The following is a 16,481-nucleotide window of genomic DNA, read 5'->3' as shown; positions in this document are numbered from 1 at the left end:
TGCAAGCAGGGACTTCCTCAGTCTCCCCAGGCACACACAGCTTTTGGGGTCTCTGTCTCTCCCAGGCGGAGGTGAGGGGTCACTTCCTCGGGACCCCCAAGCCGCTGCCTCCGTCAGTCCTGGGCAGTGGGAACGGGAGGGGGTCCAAGCTCACGGTGATGGGGGGGGCAGGGGCAAAAACTCCCCATTTTGGGGCAAAAGGAAGCGGGTCTGTCCCCTGGTGTCCCCGGCGTCTCGAGGGCCACCCTGGCGCAGGGGGCGGCGGGAGGGGACGAGGACAAGGCACAGTCCGGTGTCCCCGCGGGGGCGGCCGGGCCAGGGGGTGGCCGGGGCGGGGGTCCATCGGCGGCGGTGGCGGCAGCGGTACCTAGACATCCTCGTCCTCGCTGGCCTTGCTCCAGCGGTGGCAGCAGTTGGCCGTGATGCCCAGCAGGAAGTTGGTGGCCACCGAGGCGATGGAGACGACGAAGCCGACGAAGGCGATGAAGAGATAGTCGTCCAGCGTCAGCGTGAGGTGGCAGGCCTGGAAACTCTCCTCCGTCAGCGAGAGCAGGGGGGCCCCCGCCACCTCAGGGGGGGCCCAGCACTCGGCCTGCTGCGAATCTGCGGGATGGGGGGGGGAGCATGGCTTTAGACCGGCCGCCGGCCCCCGGGACGGGGGTGGGGGTCGGAGGGTCTGGCGGCACCTACCCGAGGCGCAGCGCTGGATGCGGCCCCGCAGCCACTTGAGGAGGGGCTCCATGGCGCAGCCGCAGAGCCAGGGGTTGCCCCCCAGGCGCAGCCCCACCAGCCCGGGCAGCCCCTCGAGGGCGTCGAGGCTGATGGCCGCCAGCCCGCCGTAGCTCAGGTCCAGCTCGCGCAGCTGGGCCAGCCCGCGGAAGGCCTGGGGGTGGACGCGGCGCAGCCCCGGGTTGTGGCTGAGGTCGAGGCGCAGGAGCCCGCTGGCCTCGCGGAACATGTCGGCGGGCACCAGGCTGAAGTTGTTGTAGCTGAGGTCCAGGTGCGCCAGGCGCCGGGCGCCGCGGAACAGCCCCGCCGGCAGCGCCGCCAGCGAGTTGTTGCGCAGGTCGAGGGCGCGCAGCTGCCCGTAGCAGCCCAGGTAGCCCGGCGGGATGCTGGAGATGCGGTTGTGCGCCAGGCTCAGGTTCCCGGTGTCCAGCGGCAGCTCGGGGGGCACGGAGAAGAGCCGCTGCCCGCTGCAGTCCACCGCCTGCCCGCGGCAGCTGCACAGCACCGGGCAGCCCGCGCCGGCCGCCGCCGCCACCGCCGCCGCCGCCGCCACCAGCCAGGGGCCCAGCAGCATGGCCTCGCGGGCCCGACCCTCACGGGGTGCCGGGGGCCATCCCGCCCGCCCGCTCAACGCCCGGGGCTCAGCCGGCGGCCGGTCGCGGGGCCCGGCTCGCAGCGGTCACGGCGATGCTCCCGCCGTCCCGGCGGCATCCGGCGGGCACGCGAACCCCGCCGGGGGCACCGGCACGGCCGTCACCGGCTGCCTGCGAGGAAGAGGAGCGGGAGGAAGCCGTGCCGGCCGCACGCCCCTGCCGAGGAGGCCGTGGCTGGTGCAGCTGGAGTGGCCTGTGGGGCACCCAGGCCCTCCCCACGCCCCTCGTGCCACGGTCACCTCGCTCCTCCAATACCCCCTTGGGGATTTCAGCCAGAACAGAGCCCTCCAGCCCCCCTGACCTTGGCCAGCCCGTCCTGGCTGGTGGTGGGCAGAGTGGAGGTGCTGCTCCACAGCCTCCTGCCAACCCCCTGTCAACCCCACGCCGACACCAGCTCAGCCTAGTGCAGCGGACACCCTCCCCACCTCCCTCCTGGGGGGAGACCTCCATGCCCAGCTCCCACCCAGGGTCCCCCCAGGCCTGATCTCGGCCCCCTGCCACCTGACCATGTCTGCTCCATCCTCCCTCGCCCACACCCTCCCAGCTCCATCCTCTCCCACCACCCCGCCTTACCCCAGCCATCCCCATCCCGACAGCCTCCCAACCCCTCCGGCAGGGCTGGGGTCCCCCGGGGTACTCACTGGCCAGGGGGGAGCAGGGCCTGGCTCCCTGCGGTGATGTGAGGGTCCTGGACGGTGATGTGGGGGGCTCCAGGGAGTGATGTGGGGGGTCCCAGCGGTCACCCACACCTCAGAGGCCGCAAAGTCGTGAGCAGGGCTCCGGCAGCGGCGGCCAAGGCTGCTGCGAGCCTGGCGATGGGAGCAGGTCTTTCCCCACCTCCTTCCTCCCCTCCTCCTCCTCGTCCTCCCTTGTCTCTCTCTTTCTCTGTCTCTTTTTTTTTTTTTTTCCTCTTTTTTTCCTTAGGGCCAGATACTGACGTGTCGGTGTCTCTTAGCAACTGCCTCCACATCTCTGAGCAACAGGAGAGCGGGATGCGGAGCCGCCGAGCCAGGGAGACGGCGGCGGGCGGAGATGGCCCCACCCCAGGGAGCCCCTGCCCAGGCTGGGGCACCCACACCCGCACGGCCCAGGCACCCGGCAGGGGAGGAGTGGGAAAAAGGGTGGCATCCTGCCCCTCCCGACCCCGTCCCCAGCCCTCCCGCACTCTCCCGGCCCTGGGAAGCGTCCCCGTGGGATGGGGTGAATCAGGGGTTCCCGGGTGCTGAAAACAGAAACAGATGACGTGTCGGCAGAGGGGAGAAACGAGGCAGCTGGGATCCAAAGGGAGCTCTGGGATCCAAAGGGAGCACCAGGATGCAAGGAGAGGGCTGTGATCCAAGGGAAGCACCAGCACCCTCCTGTCTCCCTGCTGTGCTCACAGCCCCGGAAAATGCCTCAGGTTGACATGGATTGTTTTGCTCCATGCGAGCTGAAACATTCCCTTTCCCTTCTCTGTTGGGGGGGTGCAGCGGGTTCAGCCACCTGCCCCCTCCCACTGGAGAACGGCCCTGTGGGATCACAGGGATGCCCACGGTTTGCTCTGGGAACACTGCAACACCGTGGCTCTGGGGTTTCTGGGAAGGAGGCACTTCCACACCCAGCCTGCCCAAGCCTGGGGGATCCCTGCTTAATTATCTCCCGCTGATTTCATGGAGCTGCTCCTTTTCCCAGCTGGCACCAGCAGCCCCCATCCCGGCGCTTGGGGGCCTTTTGCTCCCCGCATCCCACGGGATGGATCCTCCCCGGCGCGGTGCTGGCAGACAGACGGCACAGCCGCCTTCCCCGGGGTGGCATTAACGGGCACCGCTCCAGGCTCGGGCTCCTGGTGAGCTCCTGGGAGCTGCAGGAGCTCGAGGCCCGGGTTCCCAGCGGGCTCCAGGAGCCGCGGGAGCCGCGCACGGTGCCCGGAACCAGCTGCAGCACAGACGCCTCATTAGCGCTCCGGCCGGAGCTGGCAGCAGCTCCCTCCCAGCAGCTGTTGGCACAGAGGTTTTTTCCACTCCCCCCGGTGTTCCAGGCTCTGTTGGCAACAAATTAACCGGGAAATTGTCCCGGCCGGGGCTCGGCTGCAGTAGGGCTCACGTCCCCCCTCGCCAAACCCCCTGTGGACGCGGCCACGTGGGCGCCGCAGCATCCCTGAGGGAGCCAGGGATGTTCACCTCCAGGGTGGGAAGGACCTTGGCTGCCCTCCCCACCTCACCCACAGAGCCCCTGCGGTATCCCAGCCCCAGCCAAACAGCATTCCTGGGACAAAAGCCCCCTTGGGCATGCACTGGCTCTTGGGGTGAGCACTCCAAGTGCTTCCAGCCCTTTTTGGCAGAGGCCCCAGGAGCCGGGATGGCTCCAAGGATCCTGACTCCATAATTCTGCCTTACAGCCAGGGCCTTATCTCTTGCAGTCCATCACCACTCCAGTCAATCCCTGTGCATTCAGGCTTGGGAGAGGAGGAGAGAAGGAGAGGGATGGTTGTAGATCTGCTGCTGAGGAGAGGTCAAAGGTGTTGGTCCCAGGCAGGAGCCCCCCGGGAACCATCACACCCTCTTACCTTTCCCAAGCCCCCATTCCCAAATAAACCCACCTCCTGCCCAAGCCCCCATTCCCAAATAAACCCACCTCCTGCCCAAGCCTGGCCATACACTGAAGTCTCCTGGGAAAAAAGGACACAGAAGAAAGGAAGCCTAGGCTTCCTTTTTCTATTAGAAGAGAAGGGTGAAGAGGCTGCTTAAACTGTCCAGGGAGAGTTTTTCTAACAGCAGGAAAAGGATTCTGGCTCCAAGTAATAAGGAGGCACAGGAATTCATGAAGGAAGAGGACTTGCACATAATAAATAGAGGTAGTAAATATATATGTCTATATATATGTATATGTCTATACATATTTATGTCTATCAGAGATATTTATCTATATACATACATAGAAATATACATAAATACAGTAAACATGTAGAAATAGGGTTGTGAAAACACTGTCCCCTCAGGGTGATTGAAAGAATCTAGTCTTCCCTACAGCAATTTCCAAGCTTTCTTGTGTGAGGGAAGATCCTGAGGGAATAGGAAATGGGGCATAACATATCTCTGCATCTTGCCTTGCAGAAACCACAGTTAAGTCAGGATCACAGAAGATTCTGAGTTGGAAGGGACCCCCAGGGATGATTGTGAGTCCATACAGTTATTGGTCTGGAATCAGCTACCCAGGCAGGAGAAAGGAGACACAGAGAGCGCTGGATTTCACTAAACACTTTTATTTTTGCAACAACAACAACAACAAAAAAATAAAAGTAAGTTAAAACCGTAAATACGGGATAAGTAAAACACACGTGGATGCCCTAAAACCCCCTCTCCTGTCTTGGCTCAGCTCTGCAAGGTGCAGGAGGGGCTGGGGCCGGGCGGCGAGTGCCACACGGCCGAGCTGGTGCGCTTGAAGTAGCGGGGCTTGCTCTTGTAGAAGATGTGCTCCAGCTGGGGGCTGGGGATGGCCCCAAACAGCGCATCCACGTCCACAGGGTGGTAGTACTGGTGCAGGACGGCCTGGTGGAGCTGTGTCCCTGGGGGGAAATGCATATCGGACACGTGGATGTGCCCTGCTTAACCTCAGGGGCCGGGCGTTGCTCTTTCCCTCGGGCACTGGGGCTGTCCCCTCCCCACTGGAGCCACACACACTCCTGGACTGCGCTTTGGGACGGCTCCAGGTGAGGCTGGGAAAGGAAAAAAAAACCACCCCGGAGCCAGCACCTACCTTCAGCCCAGGCAGGGACGGGCTTCCGAGGGTCGTTCTCGTCGTCCGTGGAGTCGTCGCTGTTCAGGTCCAGCCCGTAGTCGTTCTCAGCTGTGGGGGATCCGAGTCCCTGCATGCCCTTGGGGGGCCCGAGGCAGGATGTGGAGAGGGATTTCTGGAACTGTGGAGAGAGCAGTGATGAGCAAAGGAAGCGGCACTTCCCTGGGGCAGGACAGCCAGCCTGGCTGGGCAGGATGGACACCAGAGCCCAGTGGGATGGCCCCCGGAGCCCCAAAGTGCTCAAATCCTGTACCAACACAAAACTCAGTGGGCTCCCTGCTCTCAACCCCTCCTGGTTTCTGTGGGAAAACCTCGGAAGAGCACCCTGTGTGTGTGTGTCTCAGCACTCAGTATGTCTCCACACCCAAACCTGTTCGCTTTTCCCTCCCTGGAGCTCTGACACGAGCCAGGATGGAGCCCGCAGCTCCAAGGCAAGATTGCCGGCCCGAGGCAGCGCTCGAGCCCAGCTCCGAGCAGCCTTCTCCTCTCCCGACGGAAGGCTCCGCGGCTCCAGCCGGCACAGCCGCGCTGCCCGGGGCCGCTCCCGGCGGGATGTCGCCTCAGGACCTGCTGCCATCCTGTGGTCGCTTCCAGCATCTTTCCGCCGCATCTTTTTTTTTTTTTTTCTCCCCCTCCCTCCCCACAAACCACTTGTTTTTTTCCTTCGGGTTCCCCGTGCCGAGCTCCGCGGTGGCTCCGGGCGGCGGGGGCTAATGAGCCACGGCTGGCGGGGGCCAGGGCTCACCTTCACGGCTTTGCTCAGCCACGTGCTGGGGGCAGCACTCGCAGCTGCTGCTGCTGCTGCTGGTGGTGGTTTGGGCTTTTTCTCTTCTCCCAGCTGCTGCTGCTGACCATCTGCCTCCTGTAAGACACGGGAATTAAGTCGTTCCTCGCCCGGGCAGAGCAGCCAGGCTGCCTCTGGAATGGAGCTGTGTACTCAGCAGCTCTGGCAAGACCCAACCCTCAGTCCCCTCTGCGCCTTTTCCTGCAGAAATAACCCCAAAGCCAAGACTCCCGTCCCTGCTCAGGTCCAGCCCAGCTCCCCAGAGCTCACACTCACTTTCATCACTTGGAGCCAGGTGTTAAGAGCTGGGAAAATGGATCCTGGTTGCTCATCTCTCTTCTCCTGCCCAGGCCCCAGGGGTAACTCTTTGGGGTTCTCTTTCCCCTAATAGAGAGGGAAAAAAAAATTCACTGCTCAAGTTCCTTTTCAACCCAAACCCCCTTTCCCAGGGTTTCCCCTCCCCTACTGTTCAGTACATGGAGTTTGATCCACTTTCTCCTGCCTGGAGGAGCTTTGCCAGGGTCACACTCTGGCCCTGCTGCTGGCAGCACAGGGAGGATTCAGACCTTATATTAAATTTGTACAGCACAGGGGAGTCCAAATGCCAGGGACCAAGTGAGGGAGAGCAGCAGGAGCAGACACAGGAGGGAGAATTTATCCTGCAGAAGAGGGACCACTTGGGGCACTTATTTTCCACTAACGAAGGAGTTACTTTAAGAGCAGAGAGCAGAAGAGAAATGTTACTGTGATATTTTGAGACAAATGGCCCCGACTTTAAGCCCCAACATTCTTTGTGTGGGTGCAAATGAGGTGACACAGAGCTGTGTGGCACCTGAGGTTTGGTTTTTGGGGGGGGTGTGTCACATCCTCCAGGCACGGTGAGGGAATGTGGCAGGGAAACAGAAACAAATATCCAATTTCCATATTCATTTCAGGATCAGTGATTGCCCTTTGAGGTGCTCATCCAAGTGCCATTTCACGGCTGTCACCGTCTCCTGACACAGCTGAGGGCTCACCTGCCAGCCAGGGAACCCCCAACAACTTAGCAGCAATTAAGACTCTGTGCAAGAGCAGTCATTATTTTGATTGTTATTTGATCCTCTAAATACTATCCCAGCAACACAGCACTTGGAAAACATCTGATCCCAAACCCAGCCTGTGTGCTCTGTGTGCTGCAGAGAGGCTGCTCCCAGAGCACTCCAACCCCACCTTGGTGGTCTTGTCAGCCAACACTGCTGGCTCCAGCTGTGCCTGGGGGGGCTTCTCCTTCCCTCGCTGCTTGGGATCCCTGGGGAAAAAGGGAATTTAGAGAAGGAAGTATGCCCATCTGGCCCCCCCCCATTCTTACAGCCTCCTGCCCCAGCACCCCAATCTCCAGGCAGCCCCACAGCCCGGTTCCAACACCACATTCACATTCACTGCTTCCCTGTGCCCGTGGCCAATGCCCTGCTCGCACCTCTCCTTCGCTTTTTCCACCTGCTGTTGCTCTAGGAGATTCTTCAGTTCCAAGACTTTCTTCCCTTTTCCCTTTGCTTCGTCCTCTCTCCTTTTCTGCAGTGGTTCCTGCTGCTCGTTTTCTTCCTGAAGAAGAAAGAAGAAAAGCCCTGTAAGCACCTCCAGCTCAGGTGGGAAGAAGCAAACGCTCTGAGACAACCTGAGCAGGTCAGAGCTCACCTTTGCTCCCGTGCCTGTCCACCAGCTGGGACGTCTCTCCCTTGTGTCCCAACCCAACCTCAGCTGCCTGGGCAGAGATCCGGCAGCCCGGACCCCAAAATCCCTGCAGCAAGAGGGCAATGACCTGTGCCTGTCCCACCAGCCACAACAGCACAGTGGGTCCCTCCCATCCCTGTCCTTTTCCACGTGCAGGAGGGAGCTGAGCTGCTCTTACCCCCCTCAGAGCTTTCTGCTTCCGCGCATCCGCCTCCCCGGGTTTCTTCAGCGTTTTCCTCTTGCTCCGCTCCTCTGCCACCTTCTCTTCTCGCACCTGTGAGGTGAACACCTGGGAAAGGGTCCACCACCCCCTGGACTCCCCTCACAGCCTTGGAGGGAGGTCTGGAGCCTGGGATATTCCAGGTCCTGTAAGGAGTCCGAGGACCCAGCGCCCAGCAGCGGGACCAGCGAGGGCTGGGTGTGCTTTTGGGAAAGGCTGGAAGGAGCACGATCCCTTGTTTTCCAAGGCTGACCCTTTCCAAAGGTCAATTCAGTCCACCCCAAAATGAGCAGTCAGGACCCTCCCAGAGGCTGCTCGGGCTCTGGGCCATCAGGCACAGCTCCCTCAGCCCTGCCCACCAGCTCAGCCAGCTCCTCACCTGCCTGCCCCCCAAAAAAGGGCCAAGCCAGGCTCTGAATCCCAAACCTGACCCAACTGCACCCCCCAGCTGAGTCACAGACACCCCCTGCACACCCTGTGGCCTCACCATCCCTCACACTCTGCGTGTGGGGACCAGGTGAGGCTGTCACCTGCAGGGCTGTGCCCAGGGCAAGCAGGTGCTGCCACATTCCCTAAATCCAGAGCACCGTGAACGCAGCCTGTCACAACAGGAATGTGCAGAGGGCTGGAGAACAAAAGCCCTCCCCTGTCAGACAGAATTCTGGCAGCTCTGATGCACTTTACCCATCACTGATCTGTCACCCCCAGCAGCTGCCCTGATCCCACCAGTGCTCTGCTCACACCAGGAGGCCCAGACCCTGCTCAGCCTCCCCACCTTCTCGTCGCTCTGCAGGAGCTTCTGCTCCATCCGCTTTTTCTTCTCTTCCTCCATCTGTTCCACCCTCTCACGAGCCTGCAGGGCCTTCCTCAGGCGCTCTTCCCGCTTCCTGGGCAGCACAAGGGCAAGAGGGGAGCTGTCAGCTCTGCCTGCTCCATCACAGGGTGAGGGTAACTGGGGGAAGAGCTGCCCCGCCGAACCTGCTCTGGCAAAGCTTGGCCCCAGCTCCACTCCGTGGGAAGGTGGGACACGAGCAGGTGCCTTTGCACCTCCAGGAGTCAGGAGGTGCCCAGGCAGCACAGCTCCCAAAATGCTCATCCCAAGGGGGAGGCACGAGGCAGGTCTGTGCCGACCAGGGAGAAAGGCACCCGACTCACTGCTTCATTTCTGCCTGCCGCCGTCTCTTCTCCTCCTCCACCTTCTTCTTCCTCTGTTCCTCAGCCTCCTGTTTCTTCCGGAGGTTCTCCAGTCTCTGCCGCTCCTTCTCCTGGAGGGAGAAGGGTTTGCACTGTACCAGGTGCTGGGGGCTGTTTCTCCCTGGTACACACAGTCACTGTCAGAGCCATTCACCCGCATGCTGGGGCATGGAGCAGGGAAGACAAGACAGGTTTGGCAACAGGGATTATCCAGTGAGAGCAGAGGGGTCACAAGTACAGGAGAGAAAAACCTCAGTCCTTTGGCTGCAGAGAATTCCCCGACCCAGGAGGGTGGTGGAGAGGGAGCACAGTGCATCCTTGCTCAGAGATCAGAAGCTCCCAGCAGTGCCCGGCCCCCGGAGATCCTGCCACCTCACCACAGGTGTGGCCAATTCCCGGTGTGGCCAGAGGGCTGATGGACACCAGGTGAGAGGGGAGGGTGTGGGCAGTGCCCGGGGCCGGCAGGATCATCCAGCCCCAGGTGTCATCACTTACAACGAAGTCGCCCTGTGGAGAAGGCACATAAACACGATTAAAGGTCTGGAAGTAACGCCCAAACCCCCTCACAGGGCACGTGCACCCCGTTCTCAGCTGCAGCTCACACCAGGTACGTGGCAGAGCCCGACCCCACACTGCCTGTCAGCCCTGCAGTGGCCAAAAACGCCGGACAATTCCCACTGCAAAGAAAAGCTTCAGACTTTCTTAGGGATCAGCAGTCCCAGAATAGCATGGGTTGTTTCTGCTGACCACAGGCAGAGCAGCTGGGGTTCCTCTGCACGTGAGGAAGGTTTGGCAGCTGGGGCTAAAAGCCCCCTCCCTTCCTCAGGGAGTCTGATGGAGAATCCCAAGGCCAGGTTTCTCCCAGGATCTGCACTTTTCCTGAGCCAGGAGCAGGCTTATGCTTTTCTAAGCAGGCAGTCCCTCCTGCCACCACCCAGAGGGTGAGAGAGGACTCACCTTCAGGTTGGGCCGGGTGGGAGTGTTACGCTTGATGAAGTCCTTGATGCCACCCCCTCGCCCCGTGGGACCCGAGCTTGGCAGCAGCTGGTTCCGCTGCACGGCCTGAAGGAAGTTCTTCAGAGGCTTCACAACCTGCAGGGAGAGAGCTCAGAGCCTGCCCGGGACAGAGGGCACAGGGCTGTGGCACCACTCACCTTCCTCACCTTGCTGGCCGGAGAGGGTGACGACGGAGCCTGGCTGGCTGAGGTCTTGTGCTTGTCATCCGAAGGGGAGAGGACGTGGCCCCCTGGCTGCTGCCCGTGCCACAGGACACCCAGGGCTTGCTTGTAGCCTCTAGTCCTGGTGGCATCAGCAAGAGGGACATTAGGTGACTGTCACACTCCCTGGAAGCATTCCTTGGCTATTATGTGCTTCCCCCTAAAGCCTCACGTGAGACCCCAGCAACATGCAGTGAAGAGATAGGTCACATATTCCAGGAGACACGTCACATATTCCAGACCCTAATGCAGTCCTAAATAACCAGGTCAGTCACCTGCTCTGGGACCACCCCCTCAGGAACCCTCAGGGCCACCTCCCAGCTCACTCTGCTATGTGTGTCACCTCTGCTTGTCTGTGCAGGACCTCAGGTGCTGCTCCCCGTGCCAGACCCGGTCCCAGAGCCAAACGAGGCTCCAAAAGTCACAAGGAACTTCCAGGACACGGGATCTGGCCAAAAGGGGATTTCAGAGCCACGCTGGGAGTGTGGGAGAGAAAGCAGGGAAACCCCTAAAGCTGTTTAACACAAATGACTTCAGAGGCCAGGTCTGAGTCCTTCCCAACCCCTGGCTCATCCCTGCTCCTTGCAGTGTCTCCTACCAGATAGGGGAGGGACCCTCCCGGGACTTGGCACAGTGGGGTGACTCCTGGTTCTTCTGGGGTTCACTGCTGGGATTTACATGGCTTCCTGTGGAAAAAACTTGGATTCCGTGCCACGTGCGAGGCATCCTGCTCTCATCTCCAGCTCTCTGTGCCCAGATCCCCGTGGCACATAACTGAATGGAGAAACTGGAGCCTGGATAGCCACCTGGAACATCATGTTGTGCAGGTACCCTGTGGGACACACCTGCACAACCCCTTCTGCCCAGGCACCACCCCACCCAAAGGCATCCAGGGACTCTTGTTAGACCCTGCAGCTCCTACAGGGAACAAAAAAAAAAAAAAAAGCCCAGATCTCCCCTCCCCTTGCTCAGAGGCACAGAAAACAAATGGGACCTGTAAATCCTCACATAATAACACAAACCCAGGGGGAAGGGCCATGACACTCTGCAGAAGATTCCAGCTCTGGGAGCTCCTTCACAAGTGTCTTTGCTCACTTATCAGAGGCTGAAGCTGGACAGGACAGAGTTTGTCTCAAGGCCTGGGCACATTTAGACGTCCTTGCCCCCCCCTAACTAATGTCTCATCTCTTTAGGAGATCAAAAGTTTACTTGGAAAGCTTCCCTGACTGATCAGAGGTTTCAGCACAACCCCCAGATCTCCCAGGAACCTGCTGACCCCGGTCAGAGCAGCTCAGAGTCACCTGCAGCATTCCCTGCCTGCTGCTCGGGGTGGGACGGGGGCTGTGCCGGAGGGCTGGCGGCTCGGGGGCTTTTGCTTGGAACGAGGGCGTCCTCGGGAGCCTGCAGGGAAAGGAGAAAAAACATTCCCCTTAGCACAGCTGCTCCAAGGAACGAGGCTACTGTGGACCTCCTGCCCTGGGAAAGCCAACTGCTCGAATAGGATCTGCTCCCCTCCCAGCAAGGGCTGTGCTGGCTCGTTTCAGGGACACCAGCCACACCCCTGCCTCCAGTGACAACCTCGGGGAAGGTGCTGACTCAGCAAGAAGGTATCCAGACAGTCCGTAGGTTGTTCCTTCCAACTCACCTTTTCCCCTGGGGGGTTCAGCTCCAGCTCGGGCCTGCAAAGGAAAAGCTGTTTTCATTATTTCAGCTCCCTGAAGGTGAGTTACAGGTGCGTGTGGGACCCCAAGGGAAGTTGCAGGTAAACCTAAGCACATCCTGAGGCTATCCCAGCCCAGACACACGGAGGCTGGGCTGTAAATTCCTCTGAGGGACCATCCCACTGTGCTAGTGAGCATAACTAGCTTCAGCCTTAGGTAGCAGGTAAAGAGGGAGCTCTGTCAGCCTTGGGGTGAGCCTTACCTGCCCTCTCTCCAGCTAGAGCAGAGCTGATTGACTGCCAGCATCCCAGCATTCAGGGGCTGGTGGCAGCCAGGAATTCCAGGAATCCCTGGACACACAGTGCCAGCAAACTGCCCACCCCAGTGCAGGGTTTAACCTCGCTGTGCCCGAGCAGCACAACCTAAAATATCAGCCAGCACCAGACGACAGCAGCACCTGAACAGCCCCTCACAAAAACCTGTGACAAAAGCCACCCAAAGAGTGTCCTTGCAGGGAATTCTGGGATCCCTTCCCACCTGCTTTACGTGGCAGCCTCACCTCGTGCCGCCGGTCACGTCTTCTTCCATGAAAACCTCTAAGGAGCTCTGACCTGCAGAGAAAAGCATAAGTGGGGTTGGGGAGTTCATTCCCAGGCTCCCAATGGTGTGTGCGTGGAGGAGTGCAGGTTTCCTCCCAGGAACACGGATTGCTCAGCTTTCCACACCAGCACCACACCTCCCTCGAGTGCCACTGACAAACTGGAGTGGGCTGGGAAGGCACAGCACTGAGGCAGCAGCTCCAGTGCCTGCAGCCTGCTCGGGCTGCCTGTGTCACAGCCAGCATTCCCAGGCCATTGGCTGCAGCTCCTGCCTCCCCACACGCTCCAGTGCAGGGATCTGGGGGGTTTGGGCTGATTTCAGGCTGATTCCACCCCCAAATCACACCCCTTCGCTCCAAGTGTTGTAACAAATGCCTGGATACAGCGTGACTCAAGGCTGACAAAGCTGAATTCCAGAGGCCTCCGTGCTCCATCACAGCTCATCTGCCTGCAGCAGCAACGCTTTTGGAAAGTCCAAACAGCCAAACCCTGCCAGGAGCAGTGGGAACAGAGGATACAAAGAGTTCAGTGCTTCCAGGAACAGCCTGGGTTCCTGAGCCCTGTTCCTCTGGGGATGCTGCTAATTTGGGTCTCTATCCTCTCCCAAAAAGCATTTCAGCTCCTCTGCTCATTTAAGGGCTGCAGACTTTCAGCCCTATTGATTTTTCAGAGAGCTGGCAGAAGCCATAAATTAAAGCCCCTCCCCGGGGAACGCAGCAGTCTCTCCTGATCCGAAGGCACACGTGGCTCGAACCACGTTCTCCCTTCCACGACCGTGGGTTTTTTTGCCCGTTCCCAACCTGTGCACCCCAACTCCAGCCCCGGTACCTGCACCCCAGGAACCCACAAGGGCCGGGACAAGGAGACTCCAGGGAGCCAGATCCACCAGGGATGAGCAGGGACTCACAGCTCACTCTGCTGGAGGCCGAGGAGGACTCTCGCGCCGCCGCCTTCCTCGCCTTGGCCCTGCTGATGGATCTCCGGATCATGTTCTCCCTCCGGCTGGACAAGGAGTATTTTTCCGCCAAGGAAGCCCTGCGGCTCCTGCTCCGGCGGCGCAGCCTGGGTTTCTCTGTTGTTCTTTTGCTGTCGGAGTCCTGGAAGAGCAGTTCGTCGAGGCCTTGGGGGGATCCATCTCCTTGGAGCGTGGCAGGGTCTCCATTCCGAGCAGCCTTGGGAGTGGAGGTGCTTGCTGTCCTGGGCTCCCGCTCCCCATCCCTTCCAGGTTGTTTGGCTGCTATCCCAGCGACTCCAGAGACCTCCTGCAGCTCGGCTGCTGCGTCCCCCTCTGGCAGGTGCTCCCCCAAAATGGCCAGAGCGGCTGCATCACCTCCAGCAGCACCCTGGACACAGTCCTGGCCATCCTGCTTTCCCAAGGGAACAAAAGCTTCGACCAGCTGCTTCCCAGGCAGTTCCAGGAGCTGGGGCGTGACACCAGCCTGAGATCCTGGAGCACATCTGGGCACAGACACCTCCTCTCCCCCACAGCCAGGGCTCTGGGGCTGCTCTTGGCTCGGGTGCCGTTGGGAACTCAGCCTGGAAGACACCGGCTTGACACCGCTTCTCCTTCGGGACAACCTTAAAGGAAAACCATTTTAAAGGAAGCAATGAAGGAATCTCCCCCACTCCCAACTAAGTTTTAGGGGGGAAAGCAGATGTTAAGTTCTGAAGTGAAGCTGCTGCTGGCTTCTCCCCTCTACCATTCCCCCTCAGAGCCCATCCTATCCTTGAGGAGAGGCACATGGATACACAGCCTGGGCTGGCTCACGTGGACACAGGGGCCCAGGCAGGAGCTCACGCACAGGGGCTGTGGCACACAGACAGAGCCCAGGCTGGGTATCCAGGGTGAAGGCTGGAGAAACGGCAGTGGGAAAGCTGTATTTAAACCCAGCTCTTGGTTTGGGGTAAAGTGCCTCCAGGAGCAGCACAGGGCAGAGGACAGTGCCCGCAAAGGGACACGCTGCACCTCACCCCCCTGCTGGCGGCCACCCACCCGCCCTGCCGCATCAGCAGATCTTCCCAAACTAAGTTTAAACGAGGGGAAGCACAAACAGGACTTGCCTTCTCCGGGGGAAGCACCCGTTACAGCCTGAGCACTCCCTGCAGGGCTCAGAGCTCTCCCCACCCCGATCCGCAGCGCTGCTTCTCCTGCCCTCCCTCACACACGCCAGCTTCCCACGCTCCCCTGCTATTCCTGCTGCTCTCCCCACCCTCCCTGTCTGCTTTCTGACAGTCTCTGAGCTCCAGCTCTTCCTCCTGTGGGCTTTTCAGCACCGTTAGCAAGATATTAGTGCCACAGCACACCAACAGGTCAGGTTTGGCCCACCCCACCGTGGCTGCAGTGCCTGTCCCGCTGGCAGCGGGTGCTCCCACAGAGGGAAGGCCACCTTGGCCACCCAGCTGCTGGCCCTGGGATGGGAGCAGAGGCACAGTGGGCTGCCCAGGAGCAGCAGCACCGAGGAAGTTAATTAATGTCACAGCCACCTTGCCTTCCCACGCAATTAATTACACCCTGCCCTAGACCCTCCTGTTCATAGGCAGCCTCTGTCCCCTTCAGAGCAGCTTTAGGAGCCTCAGGTGTGGTGGGTTCTAAGCAAACCACTTGGAATTTCCACTTCAGCCCCTCACTAAACCCTTGGAGCCCCCCTGACTGCCAGCTTGGACACAGTGCTGGGAGTACATCCCATTCCCAGGTTCTCCAGGCACCAACACAGAGGTTTAGGGAGTGAACACCAGTAGCAACCTCAAGCCAAAAGACAAACCCGATGAGACAAACCCAAAACCAAAGAGACAAGATAGTAGAGTGTTTATTAGTCTTTAATTATAACCAGTGAAGGAAAGCAGGCAACTTTATCCCAAACTCTCACCAGGATACAAACAGTGATGGATCCCAGCGTGCTCCTTTTATTCGCTAACTCCAGGAATGCAGGTGCTGTTCTGTTTCACTCGAGCACCATGGGGCAGAGCCAGGAGAAGCTGACCCACCTACCTCCTCCTGTTTGGCTCCTTGTTTTCCTCCTTGAGGCAGGAGGACTGCCTTTTCCTGGGACGCCTCCTCTGCGATGGCGTTTTGGGCATGAGCGCAGGCTCTGCCCTGAAGCTGCTGTGGAGCAGAAGAGGCAGAGCACAGGTTGCTTCCAACACCACTTCCCGGAACAAGGGTCGCTCGCCAGGAGGGATGAGGCCCAAACCCACACCTGTGTCCAGCCGCACCCAGGCGGGAGCTCACTCCCCGGGGCTGGGAGCGCCCCGAGGGCCGGCACTCCCTGGGGTCCCTTCGGGGGCAGCCCCTACCTCTCCAGCATCCTCACGCCCTGCTCCTCCACCTCCCGCAGCCAGGCCAGGCGCTTGTGCTGGGCATCGTGAAGGAAGCGGGACAGCCTCTGCCCGCACACCTCCAGCAGCTGCCGCGGTCCCTCCGCCATGGCCCTGCCTGCAACACAGAGAGAGAGAACGATGCGAGGGAACAGCTGGGACACCCCCCTGAGGGAAGGAGGAAGACTACTGGGCTTCGAGTGGGTGTGAGGACGAGCCAGGGCACCCTGTTAAGTGCCGAGTACGGGCAAAACTTGACTCCCGAGGGACCTCTCTCACCCCCAGCCCAGTGGCGGCGGCCCGAGCCCTGCCTCCCCCTCATCCCCTTACCGAACCCTCGAACTGCGCCCTCCCGCTCCCGCCGCCCATTTATCCCCCCACGGCCAGACCAATCGCAGCGCGCCCCTCCGAACGCCCCTGCTCTTATTGGTAGCTGCGCCTGTCCGTCACTCCCCAAGCCGTTAAATCCCCGCCCTTCAAGGCCCGCCTTCTAAGGCGAGTCCTCCACGGAAATAGAGACGGGCGAGCAGAGCGGTGCTGCGCCGTTCCCGGAGTAGCCCGGCAGCCAATGGGGAGGGCGGTCCCGGCGGTCGGCGGGCGGTGATTGGCAGGGACGGCGGGGCGC

The 16,481-nt window shown here is 60.3% G+C and overlaps 2 protein-coding genes across 2 annotated transcripts; both read right to left on the bottom strand.

Annotated features, from left to right (window-relative positions):
* Nucleotides 1-367: 367 nt before the first annotated feature.
* LRRC55 (leucine rich repeat containing 55) lies at nt 368-1,303 on the bottom strand. The gene is made up of 2 exons (XM_017838236.1): nt 691-1,303; nt 368-603 (listed from the first exon to the last, which is right to left on the bottom strand). Exons 1-2 carry the CDS (start codon nt 1,301-1,303, stop codon nt 368-370), a joined length of 849 nt encoding a protein of 282 aa, XP_017693725.1.
* Nucleotides 1,304-4,677: 3,374 nt separating this feature from the next.
* LOC108509014 (inner centromere protein-like) lies at nt 4,678-16,180 on the bottom strand. The gene is made up of 20 exons (XM_017838233.1): nt 16,136-16,180; nt 15,836-15,974; nt 15,531-15,644; nt 13,449-14,119; nt 12,502-12,553; nt 11,927-11,960; nt 11,583-11,682; nt 10,880-10,967; nt 10,228-10,363; nt 10,022-10,156; nt 9,560-9,571; nt 9,026-9,135; nt 8,646-8,757; nt 7,829-7,924; nt 7,397-7,521; nt 7,150-7,228; nt 6,217-6,324; nt 5,902-6,018; nt 5,118-5,271; nt 4,678-4,926 (listed from the first exon to the last, which is right to left on the bottom strand). The coding sequence occupies exons 1-20, from the start codon at nt 16,176-16,178 to the stop codon at nt 4,733-4,735; spliced, it is 2,619 nt and encodes an 872-aa protein (XP_017693722.1). The 5' UTR covers nt 16,179-16,180; the 3' UTR covers nt 4,678-4,732.
* Between the last annotated feature and the right edge of the window lie 301 nt (nt 16,181-16,481).

The sequence above is a fragment of the Lepidothrix coronata genome, unplaced genomic scaffold (assembly GCF_001604755.1).
Source record: "Lepidothrix coronata isolate B3197 unplaced genomic scaffold, Lepidothrix_coronata-1.0 Scaffold329, whole genome shotgun sequence".
Classification (NCBI taxonomy): Eukaryota; Metazoa; Chordata; class Aves; order Passeriformes; family Pipridae; genus Lepidothrix; species Lepidothrix coronata.
This window is presented reverse-complemented; position numbering and strand designations above follow the sequence as displayed.